Here is an 11,139-nt window from a genome sequence, read left to right as displayed (position 1 = left end):
TGTCAAAATGACAACTCGAAATAATTATGTTCAGCGAGTCCTGTTGTTTTGTTCTGTCCAAAGGTGGGGCGACCTACTGTACTATTGTCGAAGATATCAGATCTTCTGGTTTCCGGACTATTTCCTTCTTAGCTGATAACGTCCATGGTAGCCTGCGTAGCTTGCGGGATTAGGGTGGGACCCGCGCGGCTTCGCGGGTGGCGGTTCCGCCGCCAAGAAAGTAACTCCGCGCGCGTATCCCGCCAGCTACGCTTCCGGTACAAGGAGCCCAAGACCCGGAGTAAGAAACTCCCGTACTAGGCCTACGTCTTATTACTATAACTAGTTTATTTTAAGAAACATTTTACATTTTTCCCACAACCGCTTCTTCTGTTAGCTCACTCGAAGTACAAGATACCAAAAAGGAAAACTAAACGTCATTACAAGATAAAAATACAATTTCTACGTCTGTAGACTTAGAAGGAGCCAAAATGTTTGGGGCTTAAATTCGCGCAAAATCTAAAATTAAACTGGTTGGTGAAAACTCCTTGACAAGAAAGCATTGAAGTTGCTCGCTTCCGGTCTATGGGCCCCGGCCGGTAACCAAGAGTACACGATAAAGGTCTTTATAAACTCGTTCAGTTTTTTTATAATTATACGATAGAGTGATTTCATATCATTCTCCTGATGCTTAACACTTCTGGTACTTGTAGGCTCTTCCTTTAGTGAAAAATGATGCTCTTAATCTGTCTGAGCACACGCGACAATTTTCGTGATTGGATAATAACTTCCCGGTACTTAAGTCTTGTATCCATTAGGACGCTCTTCGGGAACACGTATTGTTTCATGATGGGATAATAACAGTCGGAAATATTCTGCCTTCTCGTGTCATTGACGTTAAATCCAATGAAAGAGTGGATTAACCAACTGCGCTGTCAGCCGCTTCCACTGGAACTGTCATCATCTAAGACTTCCAGTGATTGGTTCATTTGAAAATACTCAGGGGGGATCCCTGAGGATGAAACACTAGAGGTGGGTGACGAAGGCAGTGCTACGTCGGGTACTGGATGTGGAACAGACTCGGTTATCTGAGAACGGGATTAAAAGAATTTCATCATCAATTAGCCTATAAAGGGTCTCTTAACCTACATGTGTAAGCAGAGCAAGGGAAGTAGCATATATCGTACAAGCAGACTGATAGAACTGGATTAACCCTTGAACACTTATCGCTACTCAGAGTTTCATCCTTCTTGCGAGGCATATATATATCACCTCCCGCGAGAACAGACGCGACGTGAGAGGTAAAACACGGTATTTAACTAAACGACTTTGAAAGCAAGTTAAAACGATTTTAACATGGCTTAAATGTTCAAGCACAATCGCTTTAACTTTGGCTTTGTTCTTGAAAATGTTGGGTCATCTTCAAGCAGTTTGAACAACAGCGATTTTCAAGGATTGTTTTTCTCTTGCCCCTACTTGTTCTAAAGTTGGATAGCGCTATCAACCGGATAAAGCGCTATCCGGTGGATAATTATTAAGAAAACCAATTACGAATAGTGATTTACCGTATTGATTCGATTAACCCACCTGGGCGCTTATTAAATTTTTGGACCTTGAGAGTGGGCACTTATTCGAGGTGGGCGCTTATTCGAGGCTGGGCGCCTATTAAATTTTCACCATTTTCAGCAAGCGAAGTATGTATATTTTGCAACAAAACAATAAATGCTAATAACAAAACGCGAAGAAGTAACAAAGCAAGATTTTTGCAAAATACTCTGAAGAAAACTCCGTCCTCGGGAAGTCTCTTATTAGAATTTACTCACTCAAGTGGGTGGGATGGGGTTGGGCGCTTATTCGAGGCTGGGCGCTTATTAACTTTTTCTGCCTTTAGGATGGGCGCTTATTCGAGGTGAGCGCTAATTCGAGGTTGGGCGCTTATTCGAGTAAATACGGGATACGACGGATAGCGCTATCCACCTTTAGAACAACTGGAGCGAGTACACTGCGATAAGACGAGGCAATCTGGGGCGAATAGAACGACTGAATCGAATCAAGTTTACGGAAAACGCCAAACGTCAATCTGCACCACATGACCAAGTTTTCCCTTCATATAACGCTGACTGTTCCCTCTTTCTACACTACCCTGCGAGAAAGCTCTCCAACTACGTGTATAGCGAACGAAGCAAACCGCGAGAGAACGCGCGAACGAGCAGCGAAGCCGTGACCCTCGCGTGACTTCTCGCGACTTCCCTAAAATGGACAGCTTGCTCGCAGGCTCTGTCTACATAAAAATTAGTATTTTGAAGCCTGTTTCATACATGAGAACTATTTTGTACAGTTTTGTTCCCTCATTTCCTGCTTTAGGAAATGTTCAACTTGGATCTGCCATTTACCGTGAAGGTGACCCTAAATCTCTCTATCATTTCATATCTGAGTTGGATTTTATTTTAATGAGATAGAAACAATAAAAAGTAAGGCGGGAAACGGGTTATTTGTACTACAATTCATCAACAAACGCGTGCACTATCCAACGACTCTTCAACCTCGTTACCAGGGTCTCTCAACCCGTTCCTGGTACGGTCTAGTCGCGCGGGTCACTTCCGCAGGTCACTCCCGGCGTGTGATTCTGAAAACTCCCGACGACATTTGATTTTCGGTCCCGAAAAACTATTTTAAGTGCAGAATGTTTATTAGCAGAAATGTGATGAAGAAGTACGATGGCCTAGTTTCTAATTTTCTAACTAATTTCACCTCCGCTCCAAAAGGATGCAACCTGGAAGGTCCGACTGCTGAGTCCCAGTCATCATCCGGGACATAAGACGGTAGCTCCATTGCAACATCCGGGAGAGCAAATTCACGTTCGGCCATTTTATCAGGACCAGTCGAATCTCTCTCACCTTAACAAGAAAAGAAACATGGAAAACAAAGTCTGTAGACAACTACGCAATATGATACAACGAGGGCCGTCGCATGGAAGGTATTGTAAGTACGCTTAATTTATCATTATGCAAGGTTACAAAACAATGCAATGCAACAATCTTGAAACTCAAAAGACAAACAAACGAATCACTGACGACTCATTTACGGGTCAAGTAAGTGAAAAAAGGCCTCCAGTCACTGAAAAACGAGTTTCTTAGGACCTCTGGTTTCACAAATTAGTCAGAAAGTTTGAGTATAAATTACCGTCCTAGAGCGTATTTTAGTTGGTAGTATCGAATCGTCTTTCTACGTGTATCGAATCTACTTTGTTGATGGATCGAAACGACTTCAGTTTGTATCGAATCGACTTGTATCGAAGCGACTTTGTATCGAAACGACCGTAAACCCTGTAAGGATTACTCCAATGACTCCAGTTAAGTAGCCTACTGTGCAATAAAAGAGGTCTGCGTGGGAGGTTACAAGCAAAGATCCTTCCAATCAAACTATACCTGATGACATATCACTTCTATGCCTGTTTCTCACATATCTCTCTAATTCATTCTCTTCATTCCTGGAAGTCTGTGGTGTTGAAGGCTGTTCATCTCGATCTCTTCTTCCCGAGGCTGAGGCTGAAAGGACGAGGGCTGGTGCTGTATAGGTTCGTTTCTGTGGCTCAATCATGTACAGTGTGTCGGGCATGTTGTGGCTGACACTTGACACGCGGTGTCTCATCAGCTGTACTTCAGCATGCTTGTGGTCTTGAAGAATTATCTGAATGAGACAGGAAAAGATACTATAATACAACTGAATTTTGACACAATTTAGCTTGCAAGCAAGCTCTCCAGGGCGCTCTGGTAGCCGGGCGGGAAAAGATAGGAGAGCCTGGAACTTCGTCTCTGGAATTTGAATGACTGCATCCAAAATGTCGATCCCAAATGCTGATTGGCGGAGATGACATAAGTAATGACGTCATTACCCTTGGCGCGTGCTTTCACATGTTTTTCAATGTTTGTTTACACTCACGCTCGTTTCCGCTTTGCGCTGATTGGCGAAAATCTGACATCAGTTGACGCGGAGCCATAGGGGAATTGGAGGGAGAATTCAAATCCCAGAGACGTCGCAAGTTGCAAGCTTTCCTTTCTTTTCCTGCCCCGCCGCCAGAGCGCCCCAAAGAGCTTGCACCCAGGCTAGACCCAATTCATCAATTTAACCCTTGAAGACAAAAGAGTGACCGGATGAATTTAGGCTTCTGGGAAACTGCCCACCTACCCCTCCCCTAAGCTATCATTTTGCCCAAAGTAAGAAGTAAGTGTTAATGTTAGCTTAGGGGAGGGGTAGGTGGGTAGTTTCCCAGAAGCTTAAATTGATCCAAGTGACCATCATCAATTTTCTCCCAACCATATTTATACATAATCAAGTTGAAAGGTTACTAGAATTTCTACAATGATCACCTACTTGTAAGTGGAAATACATTGATCTTTTAACAAATTCTCTCAACCAAATTTTCAAGGACTGTATGGAGATCAGTGTGGAGAATTTGTTTGTGGATATTGGAGCTTAAAGGGTTAATGGGCATGAGCTTACTGTTCACCCTATGTGAGAGATCAGGGCTGAGTTGTCTGAAAGGTGGATAATGCTATCCACTGGATAAATCTCTATCCAGTGGATAACGCAACTGATTTCCCAAACACTCATCCACTGGTTTGCGATCTACCCGGTGGATAGCGCTATCCAACATTTGAACAACTGGAGCCTGAATTCCAGAATCTGGGAAATTTTTGCCTGTGGAATCCAGGAACCAGGAAATTTTTGCTTTGGGAATCTGGAATCTTGGGCTGAGTTGTTCAATGCTGGGTTAAAATAACCTAGGGTTAGTTCGAGATTTGAATTCAATTTTGAAAGCTTAAAAAGCATTTTCAGTTTTAATTCTTTTTGTCTACAAGTTGATGATAGGAAGCTCTAAAAATAACAGAGAAAATTATCCAAGAAAATGCTTTTGAACACAAAAAAAGAAACCCTGGTTAAATTCAACCCCAGCCTTCGAACAACTGGGCCATGGGCTTTGAAATCTGTAATTCAGCTCACGGAATCTGGAATCCCACATCTGATTGGAATTCAGATCCAAGTCTCACTGATAAGGAATCCCGAATCCAGTACCTGGAATCAAGAATCCACAACATGGAATTCTGAATCCAAGACTGTCTTGGATTACCTGACACGGGGTGAAGTTATGATTGCTCAAAGGTATCTAAAGTCAACCATTAACCAATCTGCTTACATTGCCCACCCTAGCCTGTGAGCAAGTTCTCTGGGGCGTTCTGGTGGCAGCACGGGAAAAGGAAGGAGAGCTTGCAACTATGTCTCTAGAATTCGAATTCCACCTCCAATTCCCCTGTGGCTCCAGGTCAACTGAGCTGTCAGATTTCGTCCAATCAGCGCAAAGCAGATTAAACCAGTGCGAATGTAAACAAACATTGAAAAACACATGCCAAGGGTAATGACGTTATTACTTATGTCATCCCCACCAATCAGCATTTTGCATCAACTTTTTCGATGCAGATATTCAAATTCCAGAGACGAAGTTGCATGCTCTCCTTCCTTTTCCCACCCTGCTGCCAGAGTGCCCGGGAGAGCTTGCTTGCAGGCTATGTCCACCTACATGTCCCAGAAAAACCTTGTAGCCATTTACATACAATATACCCTCAGCTGAAATTTGTACTAGCACGCAATGTGAATGTGCACCCACATTTATCAATTGAACGTTGAACACACGGTGTTTGTTACTTGATGAAATCTAGGTCACCTCTGGATATACAATGGAACCTTGATATAACAAACTTCTATAATGAAGTCCTTGGTATAACAAATGATTTTCTTCACTTCTATAATAGTAAAATGTATGGAAAAGAACCTCGATATAACGAAACCTCGTTATAGAGAACAAATTTTGCCAGTCCCTTGGCCCTTCACTATATCAAGGTTCCACTGTATTGAGTCAATAATACATGCATTGCCACTGTGGCACACCTTTGCTTCCTCAAAGTATGGTAAAAAAAGTCTTGGTCGAACAAAATCCTTTTCTTCTCGTCTCCTCATCCATGGTAAATTGGGATAGAAACTTCCTTCGCCAATATCAAGAGGCATCCCTCGATCAACAAGACCTCGGCGGAACACACTTTCTAGCAGTTCACTATGTGGTGGTAGGACATGTCCAATCCTTACATGCTCCATCACACCTGATAGCACTTTCTTAAGTTGCTTGCTGTCAATTTCTCGCCTCTTGGAGGTTTTCTTGCTTTCCTGGAATGGATCTTCAGAAAAAAAAAAGAAAAAGAGTTTATCATATGCAGGGTTGTTTTGTCTTTGGTTTTAAAACAAAACTACATACTTGTACCCATAACTAGTGGCAGATCTTGACCCTCACATAAGTGAAAAGGCCCACTCATCCAGATACAGAAAGAAAAAGTGGGCTCAAACTAGAAAATGATAACTTTGTCACCACCCTGTGGGCCTTGGTTTGGCCTATGAATAACGTGGTAGCTAGGGTCCCTCCCCTAGATTTGCCACTGGTGGTGTTACCCATTTGAGAGATGATTAAAGTAAGAAAAGAACAACAAGTTACAATGTAGTTAAAAGATTTGGTACCTTGATCAGCCATATTCTGAAGAACCTGAGCTTCACCCCATTTGACAATGGATAACAAAACATCATGTTCACAGGCCTGACAAAAAGGAGTAACTAATATTAACAAAGATCCATGCACACTGTATTCCCATTCCAGTAATGATTAGAAAAAAATCAATATATTAACTATATTCATCATGTCATCAGTGATTTTGTTACTTCTGCGTCCTGCATCCCTGATGCATAAAAATCCCCAAAGACGCAAGATAATCTGAAGATGTTTTCTGTGGAATATCCTGTTTGTGTGATTATTTCTTTTAGTCTTTGTTGTGCTTTACAATAGAAGGAGTATATTTTCATTTCAGTAAACTCTAATACAGAGTTTTGGAGTCTGTCTTCAGATTAACTGTGTGGTTACAAAAGACCCAGGGACTCCCTGTTTTTTGAACTGGGACTCAATGGTTCTGGTTTAAGGTTTAAAGGTTTAATGATACTTTTTACCAATGCACAACAACAAAAATAAATTTATACATTGTATATATATATAAAAGTACAATTGGTAAAGGAAAGCAATAGGGGGAAACTGAATTCCCATATAAAAACCACTCTCCATAAATAAAAAGACAAAACAATAAAAAATAGAATATCTAACATGTAACTATACATTATGTAAAAAGGACTAATTAAACTACTTGGATATTAAATAATAAAAAAACGAAGATCCAAAATCGGTAAGAAATAATAAAATATGGCTATTACAAAGATAATTGAGTATTAAAATTTTAAAAGAGTTCAAGCTGGAAGCAGACAGAGCAGAGTTTGGTAAAGAGTTCCAATCATTAACATAGCGATTAAAAAATGAAAATTTAAAATAGTTTGTCGTTGCTCCTCTAGGCCTGATTTTAAAGTCATGGTTACTCCTAGTTCTTGTCGGGCCAGTCAGATCCACATATGTGGTATAGTCAATATCAGAATAGCCATGAATTATCTTGTAAAGTTGATCCACGCAAAGGTATTTGCTGTTAGTTCTGGACTGGGACTCATGATTTTTCACAAGATGAGTCCCAGGACTCACCATAACAATTTGTAACAAAATCACCGTGTCATGAGGGGCTAGAGAACAAGCATTCACAGCAGTCAAACTTCAAAAGGAAAAAGAATTGGGACTCAAAACCAACTTTCATAACCTTATCACAATGTATATTCTCATGCTACTGTTATTGTTATTTAGAACTAAGACCACCTACAGTGTAACACTGTAAAAACACAATTTAAAAAGCTTTAAATAAGCTCTGCTCTGCACCCACATAAGTGCTGCACAGACAAGTCGAAACATTGATTTTATAATCACTGTAGCACTTTTTTCAAGTCAATGCAGTACTCAAAAGTACCTGTACATGTATGTTACATGTACCATCACAACTTTAATATAGATATTACAAGAATTTGCCATATGTCTGTCTGCATTGACTTCCCCTGAGATAAAAATTGCATTCTCATTTGTGTGATTCTTAAAAATTCAATACAGACTTCAGAAATTAGATAATGTCTGGTTCCTTACTTTTGGGTGGCAAAGCCAGTTAAATCTCTGTAGATAAAAAAGTTCAATGATACCTGTAGAAAATCAGATTTTAATGCTTCCACCAAATATTTCTTAGGCATCAAGGAGAATGCATCTGACTGCGCAATGTTCACAAATTCATCCTGTAGAAACTGCATCGCTTGTCTGTAGACCCAGTCTGATCCATGCGGGAGGGAGCTCCACTCCAAGGTGGGAAGAAGGGTAGAGGGGGAGAGTTCTTCAAGAATGATATCTTCACACCCTTAGGAAAAGAATACGGCCAGTTATACGAGAGAAAATAAAAATTTAAGTCAAGATTGGTGTTAGGCTCCAAAACAACCATTTATCAAAGGAAGTCATGAAGCTCGACAAAAGGTTTGCAAGTAATCAAGCCAGTAGGATTTCAAAGCAATTTTTTGGCTAATAAACCGCTAGCTAAAGTCATGCACGCTCACCGTTTTTTAATCAACAAATGGATTGGAGGCTAATGCAAAAGGAGGTCTGGGCAACAATAACAAACAGCACATGCAGAGCAGTTGTTCATGGCTTCAACAAGCTGCAGACAATGTTTTAGTCAATTTATACAAACACCTTCACGTCTAAGGTAAGCCATGGATTGGATAAGCACAGCCCAAAACCCCCCGGTCAGGACAACCTGCGGCTTTAGTTAGCTGTGGGTTGAATGAGCCGTGAACATCGATTTAGTAGCATTTATATGGGGTGTTTGCATCTTATGTAAGCCACGGCCAGAGTAAGCCGCAGCTTATCTTATCTTGTATAAACAGCCTTATTAATGGCTACATGTTCACTAAAGAATCACCAAGTACACTGTACCAAGAGAAGGAGTAAGGCTTAATTAAATCCTAACCGAATGTCAGGGCATTTAAATAAGGTTTGCTCCCTTACCCTGAATGAGCACAGGTAAATCAATAAAACTTGCTACTTCAAACACTTCCATAGCAATTTCTGCTGCCGTCAACAATTTATGAGTTCCAGGGGCATGATATCTTCTATCCTCAGAGCTCCACTTTACAACAGCAGACAAATCCACAGAGTCTGTATACATGCACTGTAAAACTATTCGTGTGTATTGTCGTGTCATAACTGATTCATCAAGGACTAGTCTGAGTACACTTGAATTTGTTGCTTTATGTTCAGAGAAATTTAGCGTCTTCTTAAGAAACAAAGACCTGAAATAAGGCGATCTTGAACAAAGAATAGCTTTGTGGCACAGAACTTCATAGGTTTGATCAGAGATTGAGTTACCATCATTTGAAAGAAAGGTTTCCGAAGGGCCTTGTGCTGGAAAAACAAGTGCCACGTCAGCGAATTCACAGCTGTGAAAAAGCTGTTTGAAGTCCTGCTCCAAAACATTGGGTGTTCCAAATTCCTCTCCAAGATTTATCAACACATCTATGTACTCCAGTCCTGATTTCTTTGGTGTGAAATCTCCAGTATACAGATAGGAAAGTAGAGATGAAAAAATGTCCTTTGTCATTCCCTCTGTTTTAAACTCCATATGAATCACAGGATTTTCTTCAGGGTGCTGTGAGAACAGTTCCTTGAAATAAGGGCATCGCGAAGACAGCACAGCCCTGTGCACATGGAAACTAGTGTTCTCAAAAACTAAGGTAGCATCAGCACAAATCCCCTCTTCGTACAACCTCAAGAGATCTTTCTTGAGACTTGGTGCAGACTGTCGTACAAGGCTGGTCTGATTTGTTAATTCTTTGACGTTCATCATAGCTTCATATTCCTCTACTAAAGCATTTATCTCCTGCGTTGTCCATGTCTGTGTTAAATCTCTCAACATTTTTCCATGATCGTGGATTTTAAAAGCCCCTTTGTTCCTACTCAGCTTCTTTTTAAGAGTGTTTAGCTTTGATTGTTTCTTTCTCTTTTCTTCTAGAGTATATCTTGGTACTCTTACTAATGTTGAATCAGGTGAGTTCTCTGCAGAAGATGCATTTGCCCCCATTTTAACTGTAAACTAAATTAAGTGCTCTGTAAAATGTTGCAGTAAGTAGATCCTTATGGACAGAGAAAGATAGTAACATGATCAAGCATCTTCTGGGAAGACTATGAAGCTGATAAATCTCTTGAGACTTTTTAGACTAGATATGTTGCTCCACAGAGGTGAACTATGTTCGCTTCTCGTGGATTTATACATGATGATCTGTTGTGCACCACAATGAACAAAAAACACGGGGAAGAATACTCTTCGTATACTGTTGAGTTATAACGCGATGTTACCTATAAAAAATAAAATCATCATTTGGGAATTGGAATTTTAAATACCAGTCTGTTACTTCCAAAAGAACACTATTCATATAAAATGCAGTCCTCAAATTTATGACTGAAATCTATTAGCGTAGTAAATACAACTTTTGAATTAAGCTACTGGACTGTAAAATGTATTTGGTAAGCCGGCTGAAACTTGGGCTGAAACAAACCGACACCACGACAAGCTAAAAACAAATGAGTATTAAACGAAGATGTACTCGGAGACAGTATTGGCGACTAATCTTTAAGTCTTCAAGTCTACCTTTGCACAGAATCAAAAGAAACAATATATCAAAACGAATCAAAACAATGCGAATCATAATACTCTAGATCTGAGTCCTGGTTTAAGCACAGAGCATACAACATCGATTTCACGACAAAATTTCTTGCTGAATTTTCTTTGATTACAAATATAAGACACCACGATGGTATAATATCAAATTAACCTACCATTAACGGTTCCTCTGCCCTAAAATATCTCTGCCGCTCTCTAAAAAGGTCAAAAATCCGATAAATTGTTTTTCTCACAGAACAAAATCAAGCTGAAAACATCAAGTATTTGAGCTTAGTAACCTCGCATGGTGCGCCTTCGGGAATCCTTGGGAGTAATCGACAAACTCTCGGGAAACTTCTACCACTCGACTCGACAGGGGCGCGCAACGACTGTGTCCTGTAAGATATCTGTTCGGAGAAGCAAATATTGCCTAAAATCTTATATTACTTGAGGACAGCTAAAACGTTCTAGATGGCCGATCCATTCAATAATTATTTTC

The 11,139-nt window shown here is 40.4% G+C and overlaps 1 protein-coding gene across 1 annotated transcript; it reads right to left on the bottom strand.

Moving 5' to 3' along the window:
* Positions 1 to 311: 311 nt before the first annotated feature.
* Positions 312 to 10,330, bottom strand: LOC140924516 (BTB/POZ domain-containing protein 7-like). The gene is made up of 7 exons (XM_073374536.1): positions 8,990 to 10,330; positions 8,137 to 8,345; positions 6,544 to 6,619; positions 5,926 to 6,209; positions 3,408 to 3,669; positions 2,731 to 2,876; positions 312 to 1,067 (listed from the first exon to the last, which is right to left on the bottom strand). Exons 1-7 carry the CDS (start codon positions 10,059 to 10,061, stop codon positions 915 to 917), a joined length of 2,202 nt encoding a protein of 733 aa, XP_073230637.1. The 5' UTR covers positions 10,062 to 10,330; the 3' UTR covers positions 312 to 914.
* Positions 10,331 to 11,139: the final 809 nt, after the last annotated feature.

The sequence above is a fragment of the Porites lutea genome, chromosome 14 (assembly GCF_958299795.1).
Source record: "Porites lutea chromosome 14, jaPorLute2.1, whole genome shotgun sequence".
NCBI classification, from domain to species: domain Eukaryota; kingdom Metazoa; phylum Cnidaria; class Anthozoa; order Scleractinia; family Poritidae; genus Porites; species Porites lutea.
The sequence above is the reverse complement of the archived record's forward strand: the minus strand, read 5'-3'. Positions and strand labels throughout refer to the sequence as shown.